Source organism: Halichoerus grypus, chromosome 2, assembly GCF_964656455.1.
Source record: "Halichoerus grypus chromosome 2, mHalGry1.hap1.1, whole genome shotgun sequence".
Lineage (NCBI taxonomy): Eukaryota > Metazoa > Chordata > Mammalia > Carnivora > Phocidae > Halichoerus > Halichoerus grypus.
This window is the reverse complement of record NC_135713.1, coordinates 196,224,238-196,249,360: the sequence shown is the minus strand read 5'-3', so window position 1 is coordinate 196,249,360 and position 25,123 is coordinate 196,224,238. Positions and strand designations below refer to the sequence as shown.

At 40.5% G+C, this 25,123-nt stretch overlaps 1 protein-coding gene and 1 pseudogene across 4 annotated transcripts in view; one reads left to right on the top strand and one right to left on the bottom strand.

Annotated features, from left to right (window-relative positions):
* The window catches only part of HELZ (helicase with zinc finger), a 160,346-nt gene that overhangs the window by 114,332 nt on the left and 20,891 nt on the right, over positions 1–25,123 (bottom strand). For all 4 annotated transcript variants that reach the window (XM_078065955.1, XM_078065954.1, XM_078065957.1 and 1 more), the window contains 4 exons: positions 17,757–17,984; positions 16,149–16,185; positions 4,794–4,918; positions 1,979–2,035 (listed from right to left, as the gene is read on the bottom strand). In XM_078065955.1, the coding sequence (XP_077922081.1) occupies positions 1,979–2,035; positions 4,794–4,918; positions 16,149–16,185; positions 17,757–17,966 (429 nt within the window). In that variant the 5' untranslated portion in view covers positions 17,967–17,984. The remainder of the gene's footprint in view (positions 1–1,978; positions 2,036–4,793; positions 4,919–16,148; positions 16,186–17,756; positions 17,985–25,123) is intronic.
* LOC118550807 (large ribosomal subunit protein eL43 pseudogene) lies at positions 24,579–24,944 on the top strand (annotated as a pseudogene).

Genomic DNA, 25,123 nt, shown 5'->3' with positions numbered 1-25,123 from the left:
AATTCACATATATATAAATACATAAAATATATACCTCTCTGTGTGATTATCAGGTGTAAAGCTGATAGTTCAATTAAGGCAATAAGAAAGAAGCAAGCCAAAAATTTTAATAAAATGAAAGGTCATCTTATTTTACATTCCATGTTAAAAGTCTAAAACATTTATAATTGTCTTCCTTTAATCCTTAGAAATTAAAAAGACTACATATATACAAGAAAGGAAATGGCCCTGAAGTTAATTAGAGCTTACTGACACTCGGTTCATTCATAGTAAGACAAAGAAAATAAAATTTTTTTTTAAAGCCTATATAATGGGGCGCCTGGGTGGCTCAGTCATTAAGCGTCTGCCTTCGGCTCAGGTCATGATCTCAGGGTCCTGGGATCGAGCCCCACATCAGGCTCCCTGCTCAGTGGGGAGCCTGTTTCTCCCTCTCCCACTCCCCCTGCTTGTGTTCCCTCTCTCACTGTGTCTCTCTCTGTCAAATAAATAAATAAAATCTTTAAAAAAAAAAAAAAATAAAGCCTATATAATTGTAGCAAAACAAGTAGTATCTTTACCCAGCTCATGCAATTCATGATGACTGCCTTCTTTGCTTAATGTCTGTCGATATGTGTGACATGTTATTAGATTTAGAACCAGAAAGTAATCTACAGGAGCTCACAGTTTACGTCTGGGCCTCTGTTCTTTCTCTCCACCCATGTGGAGCACCCTCCATCTCACTCACCATGGGACTGGCACCTTCTTAACCCTCAGTTCTTTGCTTAGCTATCTCAGACTCTGACCAACCAATCCAGTTATTTTTTCCATCACAGAAAGCTTACTTTTTTCCCCTCATACCAGTTTCCTCAATGTGAATTATACCTATAGTTGTCTAATTAATTTATTTGTTTGTTGTCTATCTCTACCCCAAGACTTTAACCTCCCAGACTATAGGTATCTTGGTCAGTGCTGTATTCCCAGCACTACATATAGGACCTAGCACATAGTAGGTGCCAGTTTTCTTAATAAATAAGCCAATCAGAAGGCGCCTGGGTGGCTCAGTGGGTTAAGCACCCAACTCTTGGTTTTAGCTCAGGTCACGATTTCAAGCCTGTGAGATCAAGCCCCGCGTCAAGCTCTGCACTCAGCGGGTAGTCTACCTGAAGATTCTCTCCCTCTACCCTTCCCCTCCCTCACACACACGTGTGCACCAACCCCCTCAAATAAATAAATAAATCTTAAAAAAAAAGAAAGATTCTCTCTCTCCTTCTCTCTCTGCCCCTCCTCCCGCCCCCTCCTGCACTCTCTCTCAAAAAAAAGAAAAAAATAAATAATAAATACACCAACCAATCACTTTACAAGGCTTCCATTTATAATAAAAGCTGACAAAAATAGCTGTTTTTAAAAAGAGACATCTAAATAAAAATACTTTTATATGCCTGTATGAGGAACAGAAACTTGAAACTTACAAAGCTATGGGCCTGTTCCATGCCACTGCTGTCCCCTGGCCTTCCATGTGCCCTTCAAGTGCTTCACCAGAGCACGTTTCTGTTCACCAGTTACCCTGATACACATTATTTCCACCTCCTAAACTCCATTCTCTAAAAACAGTCCTTAAATCACAGACCTCTTTAGTTGCTTTAAAAAGAAGGCTTGAGGGATATCTCATTTTTAAGGACAGTATATTTTCTAACAGCCAGATGTAATTAAACACTAAAATTTCCCAATCATCTTTCCACTTTCCAACCATCTGGCTAGAGACCGCTAACAAGAATTAGGAACAGAAGACCTAGGGTGCAGGGGAGACATGAGAAGAAGCAAGGTTCCTGGGATGGGACCAAGATGGGTTAGAAAAGAAGGCCAGAAGTTCCACTACCCCACCTTAACAGCCTTGCTTTCTTGGCTGATGCCCAAAGATTTTCCAATATTAATACAGAACACTTACTATAGCCAGATTGAATTAAACTCTTTCCAAAGAGATCCACTGAAATAGTCTTACCTCTGTTTCTGTGAGAAGTGTTTTTAGTCTTGTCAAATCCTTTGTTACCATCCCATTCTGAAAAGGGTGGATGAAAAAGGCAAAACCCAGTTAGTATATTAGTTCTTTGCTATGCGGGCATAACTCAATTCCTCCACTGTTTCTAAGGTTTATCTATAAAAGGACAATGCTATCCTCATCTCCCATCCCACTACCATTAATGATGATAATAAAGCTAATCATCTGTAAGAAGGACAAAATACACAGTGTGGCCTAAAACACTTTATTCACCTTGTGTAAGAGTTTAGAATCAATTCAATAAAATATTCACAACGGGTGTCGCTGAAAAGCAAGATAGGATATGCAAAGAGAAAAATAAACCTACACTTATTTTGAGCTTTCCCCCCAAAAACTAATGGGCTTATATTTACAAAATGGTGAACTCAATCAGTTATCCATGATTCAGATTAACATAAGATGATCATTGCACTTTAAAGATAGCTCATTAATAAAGCAGTTGAAGGAAAACAGGCAAAATAGTCACTCTTCTGAAATTCAAATTTCACTTGAGATTTAAAAGCAAATACTTCTTCCTAGTTTTAAATTAAAAAACCCAACAGGTAAAACTGTGTAATATGCTTAACTTATACTAAAAACTTCCTTAAGGATAGAATTATCTTAATAATAAAGAAGAGGGGCGCCTGGGTGGCTCAGTCGTTAAGCGTCTGCCTTTGGCTCAGGTCATGATCCCAGGGTCCTAGGATCGAGCCCCGCATCGGGCTTCCTGCTCAGCGAGGAGCCTGCTTCTCCCTCTCCCACTCCCCCTGCTTGTGTTTCCTCTCTCGCTGTCTCTCTGTGTCAAATAAATAAAATCTTTAAAAAAAATAAAATAAAGAAGAGATAGATTCTTTATCGTCTATTTAGAACTAAATAGCTATCCAATTTTGCTATATTAGTAATACAGTTTAGCTTTATATTCACTTGTAAATTTGGTGAAATCAAAAACCAATTATTAAACCAGGGTGCCCGGGTGGCACAGTCGGTTAAGCATCCGACTCTTGGTTTCGGCTGAGGTCGTGATCTCAGGGTGGTGAGACAGAGCGCTGCATGGGGCTCCGCACTCAGCGGGGAGTCTGCTGGAGAATCTCTCTTTCCTCCCTCTGCCCCTCCCCGTGCTTTCTCTCACTCTCTCTAAAATAAATAAATAAATCTTTAAAAAAAAACAAACACACACAATGTTAAACCAATTAAATAATTCACTGTACAGTAATCCCTCAGAAAATGACTAAATTACCCCGAGGTGGGTCATTACATAACACTCAGCAGTATACCAAGTACTTTCCTAATTTCTTTTTTTCCCCAACCAAATATATTTATTTGCAGTGAAAACACTCCAGATTTTCACAGTTTACATCGACTCAGAAGACTAAGGTGCACGGAATTCATGCTATATAGCAAAGTATACAAATACTTTCTGGCTTTTCCTGTTTTCCACTGATTCCTCAGAAATATCCACAAATTTTATAACAGTAACCAACTGGTGAAAAAAGTTTTAACATCTTTTCTTCTCATTTCTATAGATTGCCAATTCTAAAGTTCCAAAAGGTAGTCCCTCAATTATCTCAACCAAAACCAAAAAAAACTCCAGAAAATTAAATGCTACATACAAAAAATTATTCCAAAATCTGAATAGAATTAGATCATTCCATCAGAGTGGTGAGAGCGGAATATTAATTTACACCGATAACATCTTCAGAAACAGAAGTAATTACTACTTAGTTTAGGTAACTTTAAACATTTTATAAAATAAATGACTGGACTTAAGAACCCTATACAATCATATGTCCACAGGAGCATTTTAAAACCCAAAACCATACGGGTGCCTGGGTGGTTCAGTCGGTTAAATGTCTGCCTTCGGCTCAGGTCATGATCCCAGGACCCTGGGATCGAGCCCGATGTTGGGCTCCCTACTCAGCAGGGAGTCTGCTTCTCCCTCTGCTCCTCCCCACTCCCCGCCCCCTGCTCCTACTCTCTCACACTCACTCCCTCTCTCTCTCTTTCTCTCAAATAAATAAATAATAGTAAATAAATAAATAAATAAACCCCAAAAATAAGGAGTGCACCTGGCTGGCTCAGTTGGTAGAGCACACTCTTGATCTCAAGGTTTTGAGTTTAAGCCCCACATTGGACCTAGACCTTGCTTAAAAAATAAATAGCGCAACCATGTCAGGACCCCTCTCACTCTTGAGAGCTTTTTCTGGATCTTCACTGAATAAACTTCTATCGCTTTACTCACAAAAATAATTAATTAATTAAAACCCAAACATATTCCCAGGTTCTATTAAATGACATCTTTATTTTTTTTTTTTAAGATTTTATTTATTAGAGAGAGACAGAGAGCACAAGCAGGGGGAGCAGCAGGTAGAGGGAGAGGGGGAAGCAGGCTCCCCGCCGAGCAGGGAGCCCGACGCAGGGATCGATCCCAGAACCCTGGGATCATGACCTGGGCAGAAGGCAGACGCTCAACCGACTGAGCCACCCAGGCGTCCCTAAATGACATCTTTAAAGAAAATCATTTAGTTATCCTATACTTTCAAAGTTCTAAAAAGTACCTGCTATTCTTATATATATTATCACAAACCATAAGAACCCAGTGATTAAACATCAGGTTGTTGAAGAGAAATGAGTATCTAAAGATACTCACGAACTTTGATCTCTAATAAAAGGAAGTAAAAGGAAAAATGCAAACTTAATTACCTTTCCCCCACAATATGCTTAAGGAGTCAAATGAATGAATCCATTTTCACACATTCAGAATTAGAGCTCATCAACGTACCAGGGACTCTCCTGTCAGTGACTTGGCAAGAATGTTGGATACCAGTTGAAGCTTTCCTTTCAGCTGCATGCAGCAAAGCACTGCCTGAAAGGCACCATCTCCCTTGGCCAGGCCTTCTCCCAGCACTGTCAGGAAAGAACAGCCAGCATTAACCATGTAACATTAGATGCACATTTTTCTTGATTATAATATTAGCACACTATCACAAAGATGAATTCTTACACACTAAAAGAATTAACTTCAAGTACTAGTAGAAAGCAGTGATGTTTCAGTTCTGTCCAAGACATACATAAAGACAAGAAAAAACATGGTGGAATCCACATATCTAACCCACTAGCAGCCTACAGCCAGGTAGGATCACATCAAAGTCACAGGAAGAAGAGTTCATCTTAAAGCTCTCTCTCCAGTGAAAAATACCAGTCAGCCTATAATTCTGGGTAAAGGAGGGCTATTAACTGCAAAGATATTTTCTGAATAAAGTTCCACATTTTTAACAGTGAAACAAGAGATCCAGTACCATTAAAATGCAAAAGAATAGAAGCTGCAAATCTCAACATGTGGTATTCCTAAGCAGCTAAGAGTTAGCTTTTATCAAAAACAGCAAGATTAACTAAGAACCTAATTGTCACATGGCCACAGAAAATGCTAACCTAATTGTTTGCAAGTGTTTACAGACTTAATACAATCACAGGAGCACATATTTCTAAAAACACAGAATATACTCATTTTTATGCCATGTCATTTGAGATGATTTCTCACAGCAACTGCTAATGGCTCACCTAGTAAAACAATCTGTATCTTTCTCTTCACTGCTAAGTCCAAGATTCTATTTTTAGTTTGTACACACTTTAGCTTCCTTTGCAAGAAAATAATTTGCTGAGAGAAAATAGTTTGGAAATTGCATTTTTTTCTAATTATTTCCAAGGAAATGTGTAAGTATCAGTATAATATACTGCATATTTAAAGTCCACTGGGTCTGTTCATAATGTATTTATTTTAGTTGTACTGAACATATCCTTTCATTATGTTGTTCAATTTTTCCATTACATAAATAACATTACAAGAACACTAATAAAATTCTACATAAAAATTCCCCATAAGTTCATCACTCAACTAAACAGACTGTCTTCACTTATTCATTTTCTCTTCCAATTTTTATCAATATTTACATAATTTTTACATGATTGTAACTGATATAAATACAATAGTTTGTATTCTGCTTTGTTTTCCCTTGGCACATTCAGTAACTTCCATGGTTCTCAGAGTGTTTATGCTTATTGTGTTATTGCCATATGGCGTTCCATCAAGTGGATACATCAATTTATTTAACTACTCCCTAGCTCCAGAACAATCCCAATTTTTAACTATCGAAACTAACAATGCAATAAACATCTTTATGTATATATCCTTTATTGAAGCAGATTACTAAATTGAAAGTTGCAGTCTCTCTGTATTTAAGAAGGTTTTATTCAATTACTTTTAGTTTGGGACAACCTGTTGTCTCACTCCATCCACATTACAGATCTACTCAACTGTCCCCGGATAATTCCAGTAAGTGATTAACTCCAATAGAGTATCATTAAGAATGTCTTGAACATCTTATAAAATTCCCCAGTAAGCCCACATCTCCCTCAGCTCTTACTATTCCTAAAACTATTCAGATATGACCTTTGGCAAATCACTTTATCTCTCTGGCCCTCAGTGTGATCATCTGTAAAATAGAAACACATATAAATTTGTTGTAAGGATTGAATAATAAAATGCTTTAAAGAAGAAACGATAGTCCTACTAAGGGCTGGACTACTTACATTCGCTAAGCCTGCTTCCTCCCCTGTAAAATGGAGGTGACAGAAGCTACCTAATAAGGTCGTGGTAAAGATTAATTGTGTTAATTATGTAAAGTATCTAGCACAGTCTCCTCATAAGAGTTCCCTAGATGTTACCTTCCCCTTCTAAAAATTATACAGCAGTATTGAGAACTGCGAAGGAAATATCCTAATTCCTTTTCAGCAATTGGAATATTAAGAAACTAGCTGTCAAGCATTAAAGAATGTTTCAGGGAAACAAAAAAAAAATCTAAGAATATTTCAACCTCAGGTGATTATGTCATGTTTAAAGAGTATTAAATCACATGATAGTTTACAAAAACACCTCTCACAGATCTTTGGTTCTGTACAAGGTATTTGCCAAATTTTATTTTGCAAAAGTTCTTGCATTACATTTATGTTTGAAGGCCTGAATATTTGTCAAAATTATGTTTCCTTTTTTTCTCTCTCTCCCTTTTTTAGACAAGAATCAGTACTGATATACTTTATGCCAACTGTTGCCCTAAAATGCAACTCAGTTCGCCTAATAGGATCCCATATGAAGAACTATCAAAAAAAAAAAAAAAAAGTCAACATTTATAGATAAAAAGCTCTCCTGCTATTGCATCATATAACAAAATTAAATTGCGATATTGCCAACCTGGTCCCTTATTATCTGTAATATCTTGAAAAAGCTTGAAAGAAAATAAAGTACAACCCTGTGTATTATTAAACTTGCCTTAGCTATAATAATGAACTTGCCAAAAGAGAGGACATTAAAAATATAATCTAATCTTGAGCATTGTAAAAATGTTACAATGCCTTGCAGAAAAATTCTCTTCCCACCAACTATCTGTGAGATTTTACTGTGAGCACACAACTATTCCCAAACTGAACAGCTCCTTCCTGTCTATTGGGAGTTACTAAGGAGGAGACCTAACACCTTACCTCTGTTGCTATATTCAGGTCTCCGTCCCTTCTCATTCTTCAGTTTTTGTAATACATCTTACTTGAAATGTTTTAGACTAGAAACTAAGTAATATTAAAGGAATATTTAGGGCACCTGGGTGGCTCAGTCGGTTAAGCCACTGAATTGGGCCAATAAGGTCCTTAAGATCACTGGGCGTATAGAAACTGTCTAGAAGATGAAATGAGAAGAATGACAATTTCAGGGGCACCTGGGTGGCTCAGTCGGTTAAGCGTCTGCCTTCAGCTCAGGTCATGATCCCAGGGTCCTGGGATCGAGTCCCATATCAGGCTCCCTGCTCAGTGGGGTGTCTGCTTCTCCCTCTGCCTCCACCTCTCCCCCGCTTGTGCTCTCTCTTTCTCTCATGCTCTCTCTCTCAAATAAATAAAATTTTCTTTTTAAAAAAAGGAATATTCATTCAACTATTTCAACAAAATAGCCTCTCTTAGGGTCTGATAGCCTCTGGCTACCAAAAGGAGACAATCAACAATTAAAATTTAATTCCCCTTACTTGTAAAGAATTACATGCAATGAGAAAGGTGATTTAAAATAAGCCTTAGGGCGCCTGGGTGGCTCAGTTGGTTAAGCGACTGCCTTCGGCTCAGGTCATGATCCTGGAGTCCCTGGATCGAGTCCCGCATCGGGCTCCCTGCTCTGCAGGGAGTCTGCTCCTCCCTCTGACCCTCCCCCCTCTCATGTGCTCTCTCTCTCATTCTCTCTCTCTCAAATAAATAAATAAAATCTTAAAAAAAAAAATAAAATAAAATAAAATAAAATAAAATAAGCCTTAAACACAGTAAATGTTGAGTGTAACTGTATTTTTTTCAGTGACATCACTATATTAGGTTATTTCTTTCATCAAGTCCTTAGTTATCTCTAAAATCTTTCATTGAAAAGCTAAGCTGGGGCGACTGGGTGGCTCGGTCGGTTGGATGTACGACTCTTGGTTTCAGCTCAGATCATGATCTCAGGGTCCTGGGATCGAACCTTAAGTCAGGCTCTGTGCTCAGCGAGGAGTTTACTTGAGGATTCTCTCCCTCTGCTCCTGCCCCCCCTTCTCTCTCTTGCTCTCTAAAATAAATAAATCTTTAAAGAAAAGAAAGAAAAGCTAAGCCTAATCAAGATATTTTTCCAAAATTTTCAATCTACAACAAACAAGGCAATAATTATTCAATGGAGAAAACAGGCTCTTCAATAAATGGTGTTGGGAAAACTGGACAGCTACATGCAAAAGAATGAAACTGGACCACTTTCTTACACCATACACAAAAATAAACTCAAAACAGATTAAATACCTAAATATAAGAACTGAAACCATAAAACTCTTGGAAGAAAACACAGGCAGTAATCTCTCTGACACTGGCCTTAGCAACATTTTTTTAGATATGTCTCCTCAGGCAAGGGAAACAAAAGCAAAAATAAACTACTGGGACTACACCAAAATAAAAAGCCTTTGCACAGCAAGGGAAACCATCAACAAAACAAAAAGACAAACTATGGGGCACGTGGGTGGCTCAGTTGGTTAAGCGACTGCCTTCGGCTCAGGTCATGATCCTGGAGTCCCGGGATCCAGTCCCGCATCGGGCTCCCTGCTCAGCGGGGAGTCTGCTTCTCCCTCTGACCCTCCCCCCCTCATGCTCTCTCTCTCTCATTCTCTCTCTCAAATAAATAAATATCTTTAAAAAAAAAAAAAAAAGACAAACTATAATGGGAGAAGATATATGCAAATAATACATCCAAAAAGGGGTTGATACCCAAAATATAAAAAGAACTTATACAACTCAACACCAAGAAAATAAACAACCCGATTAAAAAATGGGCAGAGGACCTGAATAGACATCTTTCCGAAGACATAAAGATGGGCAACAGACACATGAAAAGATGTTCAACATCACTAATCATCAGGGAAATGCAAATCAAAACTGCAGTGAAATATCACCTCATACCTGTCAGAATGGCTACAATCAAAAAGACAAAAAATAATAAGTGTTGGTGAGGATGTGGAGAAAAAGGAACCCTTGTGCCCTGTTGGTAGAAATGCAAATTAGTGCAGCCACTGTGGGAAACAGCGTGGAGGTTCCTCAAAAAATTAAGAAATACCATACAATCCAGTAATTCCACTACTGGCTATTTACCCAAAGAAAATGAAAACACTAATTTGAAAAAATATATGCACTCCTAAGTTTATTGCAGCATTATTTACAATAGCCAACATATGGAAGCAACCTAAGCGTCCACTGATGGATGAATAGATTAAGTAGATGCAGGGGCGCCTGGGTGGCTCAGTGGGTTAAGCATCCGCCTTCAGTTCAAGTCATGATCTCAGAGTCCTAAGATCATGCCCTGCATCGGGCCCCCTCATCAGCAAGGAGCCTGCTTCTCCCTCTCCCTCTGACTCTCTCCCCTCTGCTTGTTCTCTCTCTCTCAAATAAATAAAATCTTAAAAAAAAGAAAAAAGAAGATGATGATGATAATGTAGTACAAGGGTTCCTACGTGGCTCAGTCAGTTAAGTATCTGACTCTTGATTTCGGCTCAGGTCCTGATTTCAGGGTCGTGAGATCGAGCCCCACATGAGGATTCTTTCCCTCTTTCTCTCCTTCTGCCCCTCGCCCCCTTCTCGCTCACAAGCGCTCTCTCACTCTAAAATAAATAAATAAAATCTTTTAGAAAAAAAAGATGCAGGGCGCCTGGGTGGCTCAGTCGGTTAAGCAGCTGCCTTCGGGCTCAGGTCATGATCCCAGGGTCCTGGGATCGAGCCCCACATCGGGCTCCCTGCTCAGTGGGGAGCCTGCTTCTCCCTCTCCCACTACCCCTGCTTGTGTTCCCTCTCTCGCTGTCTCTCTCTCTGTCAAATAAATTAATAAAAAATCTTAAAAAAAAAAAAAGATGTAGCGCACACTATGGAATATTACTCAGCCATGAAAAAGAATGGGATCTTGCCATTTGTGACAACATGGATGGACCTAGACAGTATTATGCTAGGTGAAATGAATCAGAGAAAGACAAATACCATATGATTTCACTTACATGTGGAATCTAAAAAACAACAAATAAACAAAAGCAGAAACAGACTCTTAAATACACAGTACAAACTGATGGTTGCCAGAGGGTCGGGGGGTGAGAGGAGATGGGCAAAACGGGTGGAGGGGTGTGGGAGCTACACTCCAGCTTTCCAGTTACGGAATGAATAGGTCACGGGGATGAAAGGTGCAGCACAGAGAATACAGTCAGTGGAACTGTAATAGGGTTGCACGGTGACAGATGGCAGCAACACTTGTGGTGAGCACAGCATGATGTATAAACCTGTTGAATCACTATCCTACATACACCTGAAACCAATGTAACATTGTGTGTCAACTATACATCAGTTGAAAAAAAATTAATGACCGGGCACCCGGCTGGCTCAGTCAGTAGAGCATGCAAATCTTGATCTCAGGGTTGTCAGTTTGAGCCCCACATTGGGTACAGACAGTACTTAAAAAATAATAATGACATTCTCAGCTAGGGTTTAAAAATCTGGCAGCCTTATGAAAAATATTCATTGATGTTTATGATGACTGAGTTTGATCTACATACTACATGTAGCACAATACTCCTTTAGTTGGTAATATTTTCTTTTGATTTCAGTTTTGCCATTTATCTCATTCTATTTTGTTATTTTTTAAGTCTTAGTTTTAATTCCAGTTAGTTAAAATACAGTGTTATTCTATTTTGTTAATGTAAAAACTCTAAGTTTCCTATATAATCAATATTTCAAACGCAGAGGAAAATAATTATTTCAGGAAAATGTTCCTGTTATGCCAAATACAACTTAGGTTCAGATAATGAAAACAGAGTTGCCCACCTCATTTATCCAGTGCTCACGAGTGTGACAACTATCACGACCTACAGCACAACACCAAACTGAGAACCAAGGTCCATGAACTTAAAGCCTATGTAGTTAATTTTTAAGATCCCTTCAAGTCCTGGAGCCCCTGGGTAGCTCAGTTGGTTAAGCAACTGCCTTTGGCTCAGGTCATGATCCCAGGGTCCTGGGATCAAGCGCAGTGTCAGGCTCTCTGCTCAGCGGGAAGCCTGCTTCTCCCTCTCCCACTCCCCCTGCTTGTGTTCCCTCTCTCGCTGTCTCTGTCAATTAAATAAATAAAATCTTTAAAAAAAAAAAAAAAAAAGATCCCTTCAAGTCCTTACTCACAGTCTATTTACTCTTTTTGAAATAAAATTCCAACTTTAAACTTTGTGATTCTAATTAGTTCCTGGCTTGAAAGAAATCAGCCATAAAAAACATTTTGGGGACAACCAAGTAAATTTGATTATAGACTGGGTTTTAGGTAATATTAGAGAATCACTGTCAATTTTATTTGGTTAATAAAAAAAACTGTGATTATGCAATTATGGCCTTATTTTTGAAGATGCATACTAACGTATTTAGGGATTAATTATCATGATGCCCGTCATTATTTTCAAATATCTCAGAAAAAAAATGAATACGGTAGGGCGCCTGGGTGGCTCAGTTGGTTAAGCGACTGCCTTCGGCTCGGGTCATGATCCTGGAGTCCCTGGATCGAGTCCCGCATCGGGCTCCCTGCTCAGCAGGGAGTCTGCTTCGTCCTCTGACCCTATCCCCTCTCATGTGTTCTCTCTCTCTCAAATAAATAAAGAAAAAAAAAAAAATGAATACGGTAAAATCTTACAATCTAAGTTTTGAGAATATGAATGTTTATTAAAAACATCTATTTTCCTACAGGAAAATATTGTAATTTCTTCATTAACAAAAAACACTTTTAAAGTTTTTTAATTCTGTAACAACGACTGCCTGTCTGATATCTTAACCCTGCCTGAGAAAGTGAAATCAGAAAGTCAGAAGCAGCAAATGGAAAAGAGGGAGAAGGTAGTTACAATGAGGCATGTTGAGCATTGCAAGAAATGCAAGCTGACAGCCTGACAGTAAGGGAACAGACGTCAAAACAATACGGTATGGAAAATGCAAACCTAAGGTTGGGGCCAGTAGGACAGGAGCCATTCCATAGCTCTCCAGCATTACAAAGCAGTATAATAATTAACAGGCTGAGATTCTTGACTTGCTTTTTATTACTAACTCACTGCCTAACCATGGTATTTTCTCTTACATTAAGATTACCAAAAGTTGAGAAGAAAAAAAAATTCATCTAATAGCAAAACTCTACAACTAGCAATACATACATATAAACTTGGCCAATATTCCCAAATATCTATTTCAAATAAACAACTTTATATACACTGCTTTTGCATTTAAGTAAGCGTTTTCCATGTTCTTCCATATCACCTAAATGGTAACGAGGAATGCACAGAATTTAAAGAAGTCCTCCCTTACTAGAAGCTGATTTTTCACTTTTACACGTAGCACTGCAATGAACACCAGTCCACATACAATTTCTTCCTTCTTTTGGATTATTTACTTGGGAAAGCATCCCAGAAATGAGATTAATGGGTCAAAGGGTATAAACATATTACCATGCTGCATTCTCCCTCATACTCCACCAACACAAGAGTATACTTATTTCATTAGAACTTTATGCTAGACATTAGTTAAACTTTTTTTTCCCCAACATCATAGAGGTACAGTTGGTATACAAAACACTGCATATAATTAATGTATAAATTTGGTAAGTTTGCACATATGTATACACCATGTTACTATCATCACAATACAGGTAATGAACATATCCATCACTCCCAAAAGGTTCCTGGTTAAACATTTATTTTAGCAATTCAGTAGTTGTAAAACAGTATCTAACTGTAAAAAGCTAAGTAAAACAACAGAAAAATATTCCATATGCTCCTTCACTAACAGCATTTACTCTCCTGTGATTTTTCACAAGTCATTTAACCTTCTGGGACTTTGTACGTCTCCAAAATGAGAAGACTGTACCAACCTCACTACTACTCAAGGGAGTGAAAAGTGAAGAAAGAGGGTCCATTTCTCACACATGAGATTGGCAAAATGTCAAGACTGACAGGTTCCAGTGTTACTGAGATTATGGGGCACAGGCATTCTCATGTACTGCTGCTGCGTGCGTGCATCAGAAACGAATCTGACAATGTCTGTTAAAACTGTAAGCATATATTCGGGCACCTGGGTGGCTCAGTCATTAAGCATCTGCCTTTGGCTCAGGTCATGATCCCAGGGTGCTGGGATCGAGCCCCACATCGGGCTCCTTGCTCAGTGGGGAGTCTGCTTCTCCCTCTCCCTCTGCTGCTCCCCCTGCTTGTGCTCTCTCCCTCTCTCTCTCTCTCTCACTCACTGTCAAATAAATAAATAAAAACTTTAACAAAAAACTGTAAGCATATAGGGGCACCTGGGTAGCTCAGTCAGTTGAGCATCTGCCTTGGGCTCGGGTCACGATCCCGGGGTTGTGGGATCGAGTCCCGCATCGAGCTCCCTCTCAGTGGGGAGCCTGCTTCTCCCTCTCCCTCTGCCTGCAGCTCCCCCTGCGTGTGCGTGCACACACTGTCAAATAAATAAATCTTTAAAAAAAAATTTAAGTAAATCTTTAAAAAAAATTTTAAATAAATCTTTAAAATACACACACACACACACACACACACACACACACACACACACATATAATTTTAAGCCAGATATCCAACTTTTAAAACTCCTTCACCCAGGAGCGCCTGAGTGGCAAAGTCAGTTAAGTGTCCAACTCTTGATTTCGGCTCAGGTCATGAGCTCAAGGCCAGGTTCATGCTCAAGAGGGAGTCTGCTTGAGATTCTCTCTCCCTCTCCCTCTGCCCCAGTCCCTACCCCCACCCCCGCTCTCCCTCTCTCACTCTCTCTAAAAATAAATATGTCTCTTTTTAAATTTTTTTTATTTTTTATTTTATTTATTTATTTGACAGAGAGAGACACAGCGAGAGAGGGAACACAAGCAGGGGGAGTGGGAGAGGGAGAGAAGCAGGCTTCCTGAGGAGCAGGGAGCCCGATGTGGGGCTCGATCCCAGGACCCTGAGATCATGACCTGAGCCAGAGGCAGACACTTAACTGACTAAGCCACCCAGGTGCCCCTAAATACGTCTTAAAAAAAAAAAAAAAAAAGGAAAAAACAACTCCTTCACCTAAACATCCAACTTTCAAGACTATCCTACAGAAACAAACAACAGTAAGAAAGAATATATTTTTATTACAGGATGGATTATAATGAACAAACTAGAAAACTAGAACCACCTGAATGCCCAATATGAAACATTTATAGTATGGAATATTAAGCAGTAATTGGAAGTGGTAGAACTTAGAAAGATATCCATGATCTGTTGGTATGGAAGAAATATGCTTTGTAGTGATCATATAAATCTTTTTTAATTTTTAAAGGAAAACCCCTATCTACATTATTATAAGCATTTGTGTTTGTCACTATGGAAAAAGGTACTAAAGATCCAGCAAACTAGTAACAGGGATTTCTTCAGATGGGCTAAAAAGGGGAAATGATTCCCTTCTTCATATTTCTCTATATCATCTGACTTACTATTATCTGGCTTATGGGTAACTTTAAATGTCCACAGGTAGTAAAGATTTTATTAAAGGAGGTTCACATTCTTCAATGAATGGTTATGTCCAATATGCCACAGGAGTAATAGTTTTTAAGGTTTACAACAAGAACAGTTAATACTTTCAAAAGTTCTGATACAAAAGCGTAATAAAAAGCTTCTAACTTCTGTTTAACACCTCAGCACCCCTCCCCCAAATTCTGGATAAATGACACATTACAGTACTCAAATCACTGAGCTGTGCAAAAAATCCCACCAAGGGTGTGTGAGAATGCACGCTGAACCCCTTCTCCCACTCACTCAATTCATTCCAGTGAACTGGCAGCAATCACGAAGAAAAGGATTCCTATTCTATGAGTACCCAAAGAGCAAGAATCTTTTTAATTAATTTCTCGCCCAAAGAAAACAGGGAAAAGCACCAAGGAGCACCCTAGACAGTCTCTCCTCTCTAAGGGAAATCTACTGAAGGGATAAAAACATTTTAGGAAGAACAAGCAAGCATTTCAATTGACCCAAGCTTAACATTTAATCAATGTGTGTTACAGTTCTTAAAATTTGGCTCTTATTGACTGAAAATACACAAACGTGAAAAGGACACTATCAATGTTCTCACTCGTGACTAGGAACAATGTTCAAGTGTACACCCGTCAAGGCAAGGAAGGTGTCATCTAAATTAGTTACTAGTCATCACTGTAAGGTGGGGTGTTTAAAATATAATCTCGGGCGCCTGGGTGGCTCAGTTGGTTAAGCGACTGCCTTCGGCTCAGGTCATGATCCTGGAGTCCCGGGATCGAGTCCCACATCGGGCTCCCTGCTCAGCAGGGGGTCTGCTTCTCCCTCTGCCCTCTTCCCTCTCGTGCTCTCTGTCTCTCATTCTCTCTCTCTCAAATAAATAAATAAAATCTTTAAAAAAAAATAAAATAAAATAAAAAAATAAAAATAAAAATAAGATATAATCTCTCCTGAAATTAGCATATAAAAAAATCAAATCTTAAACATTGCTCATTTAAATAACTCAAAATTTTCAAAGTAGAAAACAGTCCCATTTTTAAACATACCATGCCTACAATCTTCATCAGCTTGCCCGTAGTTTTTCTGCAAAATAAAAAGATACAAGATTAAATTAAGTAGTTCAAGGGCTGCTTAACACAGATTTTATCCAAAAAGAGCTCTGCTTTGTTTCAAAGTTTAATTATTAATGTTTCAAATATAATATTCACAGAGCAAAACCAACTCATGTGCTCTCTGAGGATTACATAGTACTCTACAAATAAACATTATAATGTACTTCCCTGTCCATTTACTCACTCGACTTCTCACTTTCTCTAGCTCCAAATCACCAGAGCCTCCTCCTTCATGATCACCCTCAGCTAACGACTTCACTGAAGGAAGGAAACTCCACTTTCCAATTGCTCAGACAAAACAACATTGAAGTAAGGAATCTGTGACAGCTCCCTCTCTTTCACTCCCTGCATGCACAGATTAAGAAATCTTACTAGTTCTATCTTCAACTTAGAACCAGAACCAAAGCACTTCTCACTCTCTCCACTGCTACCATTTTGTCTGAACCACTATCATCTCTGGCATGGATTATTCCAACAGCCTCCAAACTAGTCCCCCTGCCTCTACACTTACCCTTCTATAGCCTATTCTCAACAAAAAAGCCAAAGAATTCCTGCCAAATCAGATCATACCACCCCTCTGCTCAAAACCCCACAAGAGGGACGCCTGGATGGCTCAGTCAGTTAAGCATCTGCCTTCAGCTCAGGTCATGACCCCAGGGCCCTGGGATCGAGTCCCGTATCAGACTCCTTGCTCAGCGAGGAGCCTGCTTCTCCTTCTGCCTGCCGCTCCCCCTGCTTGTGCTCCTCTCTCTCTCTCTCTGACAAATAAATAAAACCTAAAAAAAAAATTAAAATTTAAATTTAAAAAACCCACAAGAGCTCCCGATCTTAAGTAGAAGAAAAACAGGTCCTTACAGGGACCTGGAGGACCCCACAGGATCTAGTTCTGTTACCCACTCCTTGTCACATACTTTTCTCCAGCACAGGGGCCATCTAGCTATCTCTCAAACATGCCAGGCAGCCTTCTGCCTCAGGGTCTTTGCACTGACTGTTTCCTCTGCCTGTAATGCTCTTCCTCCAGATCTTGACATGGCTCACTCCCTTACCTCTTTCATATCACCTGATCAGTGAAGCCAACCTTGACCACTCAATTTAAAACTGCAACTGCAACCCTAACCCTAGTATCCCCAATCTCCCTTGCCCTGTCCGGCTTTTTTTCATGCAGACTGCTACCTTCTAACAATCTAAAGTGTCTACCTATATATAATATCTATTGTTTACTGTCTGTCCCCCTAATAGAAAAAATACCATGAAGGATCTTCTTTTTCACCAATGTATACCAAGTACCTAGACCAGTGTCCAGCACATAGTATACACTCAATAAGTATCTGGTGAATGAGTGAATAACCCAAAATGTTATACATTAGTGCAATTTAAAGGCTTAAAAACAGTTGTTGCAATTAAACATATTCAGCAATCACTAGCCAGGTCGCTCATCTCCTCAGCCCACAATTAGGTGATTATGACCAACAACTGTCCCCACTCAATGAAAAAGTCCCTTTTACATGGTTCGGCATTGGCTTATCAACAGTGTTTACTCACCAGCTGCAAAAATGAGGCAATTCTGTAAAGAAGACTCTCAATTTTGATGCTTTCTATCTCCAGTGGACATGGCCCTGTGAAGTCGGCCATGGAGTACTGGCCAAGAGAAAGGAGGGCCTCTGTGCAGTGCTTGAGGGTCATTTCATAGTCCTGCCTCTTAAGTGATTCACACGCTTGTTCACATGACTTCTCAGCTCTTCTGTCTTCCATGACTCAGGGACAAAAATCCTAAAGGCAGGAAGAAAGAACAAGTCAGAGAAAGTTTTAAAATCTTACTAAATTCTAGCCTCCTTCCTACCTCAGCTGGTTTCATTATCTACCTGAATAGTTACTCTCAATCAGCCTTCTGACCAAGCTGCAGCTGAGCAGCGGCTACTGACGCCACAAAATCTACACTTCTCTTTTATATTTTGTGAAATCTTTACTAAGATCCAAGCAAAATGTCAACCGTAAGTCAGTATCATACAAACAACACATCAAATGTATACATGAAACATGACTTTGAATATTGCAGGGTGCAACAAACCAGGAAGGCTTCTTTTTTTTTTTTTAAACCAGACAGTACAGAAATGTTTCATATCCAAACCTCCCAAGTTCAGTCTTACAATTCTGTGACTGTGACTGCAGAGAATCGAAATCTATACCATGCAGGATTTTTCCCACCAACATAAAAAAAATGGCTAAAATCCAACTTTGAACTGCCTATTAATTCAATTCAACAAAGATTTCCCGAGGCCAAGCCCTGTGCTAGCAGCACTGAAATCAAAGATGGAACATGGCATCACTGCTTTCAAGAAACTCCGATTCTAGCAAGAGCAGCCAAGCACAAATGAACAATTACAAGAAAGACTTATTCCATCTGCCAAAAGGCATGAGCTGGCCTCAAAAGGTGAACAGAAGTTCACCACGCAGAGATGATAGGGAGAGCATATGTGGGCTTTTCAGAGAGAGGAGTTCAAGTGAAATGACGAGAGGAGAAACTATGTGACTTGAACTCCAGCTGTGTCACGGAAAAGAGGAGCAGGAGAGACGAATGACCTCACATGCCACAAGAAGTGAGAGCTTTCTTCCACAGGTGATGGGGCATGATAGATTTTTAAATAAGGAAAAGAATCTGGGGCATCTGGGTGGCACAGTCGGTTAAGCGTCCAACTCTTGGTTTCGACTCAGGTTGTGATCTCAGGGTTGTGAGATCAAGCCCCGCGTCAGGCTCCACGCACAGTGCACAGACTGCTCAAGGTTCTCTCTCCCTCTCTCTCTCTGCCCCTCCCCAAATAAATAAATCTTTAAAAATAAAAATAAAAGTAACTAAATAAGGAACGACTCTCTTGTATAGAAGTCCTGTGAAGAACTGCTGAGAGGCAGGCATTGCCATTGATAAGAGACCACTACGGTGGTCCAAGGAAGAGATACTGAGAATTCAAGCACAGCCTCTGCCTAGCTGGATCACTCACACAGCAAGAGCACAAAACCTACACGGAGAAGACCTAAAATCCTTTGACCTGATGATCACAATACTACTTCAGAGGATCACTCTTGCTGACTTCTAGTCACCAGCTCCGTCAAGCGTGCAGATTGCTTTTCTTGCCTGCTCCCACCTTACTCGCTCTCCCGCTCTTCCCTACTTTCCACCTTACCCACTGGCCCCAGGTACTTCTCTGTCCCTCTTGGCTCTCTCCAGCCCACACGGACACTCCTGCCTGGCCTCTCCAGCTTTGATGACAACCTGGCCCCACGCTCGCCCAGCTGTTCTTCAGCCACCTGCTGCCTCTGCACCGCAGCAAAAGCCAAAGGCAGACACCTGCGGATGGGCCCCCAAAACACAGTGGCGGGGGGTGAGGCAAAAGGACAGACATCAGCAGAGGTCCGGGCCCCTTCAACTTTGTGATACTTGTATGTCAAAAAATGTAGAAATTTCTAAGGAATGGACCAAGAAAGAGTCAAAAAGGACTTCAGCCTCTGTCAGCATTTGTTAAACTGGCTGGTATGCACATGGGTATAATATTCTCTACTTTTCTCAGTTTGAAATTTTTAATTAAAAGAATACCAAAACGCGGTTTTAAAATTACAGGATATTTTAAATGTTTACATTTAGCAAATTAACTTTTAAAAAGAACCACAAAAACAAAAACAATAAAAAAAAATCTGTTATTCACAAGATAATCCAACAAATAGGGGCGCCTGGGTGGCTCTGTCGGTTGAGCGTCCAACTCTTTTTTTTTTTTTTTTAAAGATTTTATTTATTTATTTGACAGAGAGAGATAGTGAAAGAGGGAACACAAGCAAGGGGAGTGGGAGAGGGAGAAGCAGGCTTCCCTCGGAGCAGGGACCATGACCTGAGCCGAAGGCAGACGTTTAACGACTGAGCCACCCAGGCGCCCCCGAGTGTCCAACTCTTGATTTCAGATCAGGTCGTGATCTCAGCATCATGAGATCAAGCCCCACGTCCGGCTCCACACTCAGCAGGGAATGTGCTTGAGGATTCCCTCTCTCCTTCTCCCACTCTCTCTCTCTCTCTCTAAAATAAATAAATAGGGGCACCTGGGTGGCGCAGATGGTTAAGCACATGCCTTCGGCTCACGCCATGATCTCCAGGTCCAGCGATCGGGGCCGACATCGGGCTCTCTGCTCAGCAGGGAGCCTGCTTCTCCCTCTCCCTCTGCCTCTCCCCTTGCTTGTGCTCTCTCTGTCTCTCCCTCTCTCAAATGAATAAATAAAATCTTAAAATATCTCACTTTAAAATAATTAATTAAATCTTTAAATAAATAAATAATACAACAAATATCTAGAGTACTGTGTCCTCAGTCTCTACATGGCGTCCCTTTCAACTTCCTCAGCCCTCCTTCAATGGGCCACAAGCCCCAGTTTGACTTAGCGAAGCTTAAATATGTTAGGTGTAGTTGGTATTCATGCCCCTTAGACAAACATGCATCAATGTGGATGAAATCAATTACCAAACAAAAATCAAAAATGACAACTTCTATATTACTACTGTGACTCTGCCCCTTAGACATAAGAATGGCATTATAAGATAATCACTAACTTATTACACAGGCCTCCGCTGATGCTCCTGACACTACGGGCCAGATACTTCTTAGTTTTGGGAGGCTGTCCTGTGCTTTGTAAGATGTGTAAGAGCATCTCTGGCCTCTACCCACTAGATGCCAGTAGTATCTCCCAACCTGTGACAACTAAAAGGGGCTGCGGACATAAGCAAAGGTCCCCTGGGGGGTAAAATCATTCCTGATTGAGAATTACTGATACAAACAAGCATACAGTATTTGCTTGGCAGGTAACAGCAACAATAGATAGATAAACCCACGGATACCAAACACCCCAGAATGAGCAAATCTTTCCTATAAAACTCTGAGCCCACATGTAGAAAATATTACAAGAGGTAAAAAGAAAAGAAAAACCAAGAATGCACAACCTACAATCTTTCTTAGGGACAGAATGCAGCACAGTGATCCAAACATAGGCTCAGAGCCAGAGAACTTGCATTCAAAACTCACCAGCCCCCTGCATTCACCAACCCCCTCACTCACCATCAGCCCTGTCACTCAGACACTCGCCAGCTGCATGGCCAGGGCAAGTGACTTAACCTCCTGTATCTCGACTTACTTCTAAAATGGCAAGACAACTAATGCCTACCTCCTATGATTAATGCAGGCTTAGGGAAAATAGTATGTGTAGAACACTTATAAGAATGCCTGGCACACAATAAGTGCTCAGTTAAGTGTTAGCTATTGTTTTTCCCTAAAATTCCAAATTTTCAATTTATATAAAGTAGAATCACTGCACTGATCTCAACATACAGTAATGTAATTATAGAAAACAAAACAGCACTCTACATAACTACTTTACTTACTTAACAGAGGAATTATTTTCATCTATTTTATCCACCTCAATAAACTGATAATGATTATGGAAGAACAGCCTTTGGAGAAGTAAGTACATTTGTCACTGATCTAGACGAGAAAACCCCTAAAAGTGGCTATAAAGGGAGATCACAAGACTCTTGTCAACATTAGCCACCAAACATATTCACCAGGAAAATCTCAATAACAACATATAAGTAGAGATGAGAGGCAGAACTATTAACGTCAGGAGCTTTGCGGGTAAATGACTGAAGAGTTAACATCTGATTCATTAGGTTCAAGAGCCTACCTCAGAAGAGGACGTGAAAGTTTCTACCACAATTACCTTTGTTAATCAGGTCCCGAAAATTAGTTTCTACCTAAGTCCTACCTGAACCTCACTAGGGGTACTTTGCTGTAGTGTGGATCACAGTACGAAACAGGTCTTATTCAACTGTTTTCTCTGGTTTTTCAGAAAACCGCAGGACCTTGCTACACATACTCCTGAAGAAACTAAAGTGCTTTCTCACAGGTAAAATAAAACCTGCCAGTCAAGTGAGATGATGCCGCAAGCCATGCTAAAATGGACTACAGAAAACAGAGTAAGAGATCTAGAACTACCTCTCCTAGAAGAGGCCAGCACCCAGATACACCTCACTGTGGGGCTGACAGACACTCTGGACTAGGACACAGATACAGCCATATCGATAGCATATGATCCCGCTGCCTGGCCAGAACAGCCGGATCCAAGGGCAGACACTGACCAAGCTGGGTCTAGAAGAGTCTCTCCCATGGGACAGGGAGGTCCAGGGAAAGGAGATGAGTCACATGAATCACATCAATATAGGAAGAAGCACCATATCCGCCTATTGTGAGATGTACCCTCTATCAGCCTTGATTCTTTCTCTTCCTGTTAAAAACATTCAACTTGCATAAAAAGAACATAAAACACTGTAACTTTCTACAAACTCCGACCCCTGTGGGGAACATGGGCTTTGGAGTGTGTAACTTCACAGGCAAGAAAGCAGGAATCAGAAACCAGGATTCCAATCCAAATCCATGAACTCCTGCAATCTGCTGCTGACCTACAGAAGAGACTAATATCATTAGTTGTTTGGCCACCCAGTATCCATTCCTCTTCCCGGTAATAAAAGCCCATACTTCCCCTTTGAGAATTCACCTCTCCCCTACTCTCAGTCCATGTGGTTCCTGAGGAGCAGACTGCACCACGGCAAACGAGGCTGCCGTGGCACAACCGGCCAATCCAAGTCTCACAGCCCAGAACACAATGATTGGCTCAGGGTGAGACATGTGACCCCATAAGAGCCAATGAAACATGAGACTTCTGCTGAGGCTTCTGGGAAAGAGGTGTTCTTTCCTGCTAACTCTAAAATCTGAGAGACTCCAGGGGTTGAATATGCTGCGGCCATTTTTCTAACATATAGTGCCTACAACTGAAGTCTATACAGGAAAAGGCAGAGTTGATTCATGGGGAGAAACTGAGTCCTGACGTCACTACTTGAGCTCTGACTCCAGCTAGCTATGCCTGGACCTTGCAGTTACATGAGCCAAGAAATTTCTTTCTAGTTTAAGACAGTTCAGGTTGACGTTTCAGGCAGTTGGAACTAATTGATATATACGTACATCTAATTTGTACCTCACAGGAAGTGAAAAACAGAAGGGGCTGGTGACTGTCTCATAAAACAGTATCTACACACAATTGCTAATAACACTGGCCACAATTACTGATTACTAATAACAGGAAGTGTAGAGAGGGAAAAAAGTGTGGTATTTGGTTATAATGCCTATTGAAAATATAATTCTAGGGGCGCCTGGGTGGCTCAGTCGTTAAGCGTCTGCCTTCGGCTCAGGTCATGATCCCGGGGTCCTGGGATCGAGCCCCGCATCGGGCTCCCTGCTCCGCGGGAAGCCTGCTTCTCCCTCTCCCACTCCCCCTGCTTGTGTTCCCTCTCTCGCTGTGTCTCTCTCTGTCAAATAAATAAATAAAATCTTTAAAAAAAAAAAAAAAAAAAAGAAAAGAAAATATAATTCTAAAACATTTGTTTAAACGACTTCACCATAAAGCTATTTCAGCAGTAATAAGAACCATTTACTGAATGCTTATTTTGTGCTGGATGTTGTTGAAAATACTCTATGTAATCTAATTTAATCCCCATAATGACCTTATATGGTGGATATTATTTTTTCCAATCCCATTTACAGAGAAGGAAACTGAAGCACAGAAAAGTTACTTACCCACAGCTATACTGTAAACAACAGAGGCAGGATTCAAATCCAGACAGTATGACCCAGTTCAGGCTTTTAGCCATGACACTGACTCTGAACCCACAATCGAGGTTCCAGTGCTGTTCCAAGAGTAGAAACTCAAACCCAGGCACTTCCAAAAGCATCAAATGTGAATCTAAGTATCACCATTTTAATTCTAAAACAGTCTTAATGACTGATTTCCTACATAATTCTGCATTATAGAAGTATCCGTGTGTTAACCATGTTAGAGATTACCATTTAAAAGTGGGAAAATCCTCCCAAATCTAAGCCAATCATCTTTTTTGGTTAAGCAAAAGTCCTAGGAGTCCCCAAGACTAAGGAGTATTTTAATTAGCACCACCTTTCCATAAAATGATAACATTTGCACCTTCCACAAAAGTCAACTTTATGAGAACATTCCTATCACTAAGTTAGTTTTCACTGCTTTTTTTTTTTTTTTTAAAGATTTTATTTATTTATTTGACAGAGAGAGACACAACGAGAGAGGGAACACAAGCAGGGGGAGTGGGAGAGGGAGAAGCAGGCTTCCCGCGGAGCAGGGAACCCAATGTGGGGCTCGATCCCAGGACTCTGGGACCATGACCTGAGCCGAAGGCAGATGCTTAACAAATGCCACCCAGGCGCCCCTTATTGTTTTTATAGGAAAGAAACTGGTTTTAAAATCTATCTATCTTGCTCTCTGGGCTCAGACCTAATTTGCGGCGACATGGCTAAACACACCAAGAAGGTCGGAATCGTGGGTAAATACGGGACCCGTTATGGTGCCTCCCTCAGGAAAATGGGGAAGAAGATTGAAATAAGCCAGCATGCCAGGTACATTTGCTCCTTCTGTGGCAAAACCAAGATGAAAAGACGAGCTGTGGGGATCTGGCATTGTGGCTCCTGCATGAAAACTGTCACTGGTGGCGCCTGGACCTACAACACCACTTCTGCTGTCACAGTAAAGTCTGCCATCAGAAGACTGAAGGAGTTGAAAGACCAGTAGAAGCTTCACCATTTGAAACATTGCTAGCCTATAATAAATGGGTTAATTTATATAACATACATACATACATACATACATACATACATAAAATCTATCCATCTTGGGGCACCTGGGTGGCTCAGTCGTTAAGCGTCTGCCTTCGGTTCATGATCCCAGGGTGCTGGGATCGAGCCCTGCATGGGGCTCCCTGCTCGGCGGGAAGCCAGCTTTGCCCTCTCCCACTCCCCGTGCTGTGT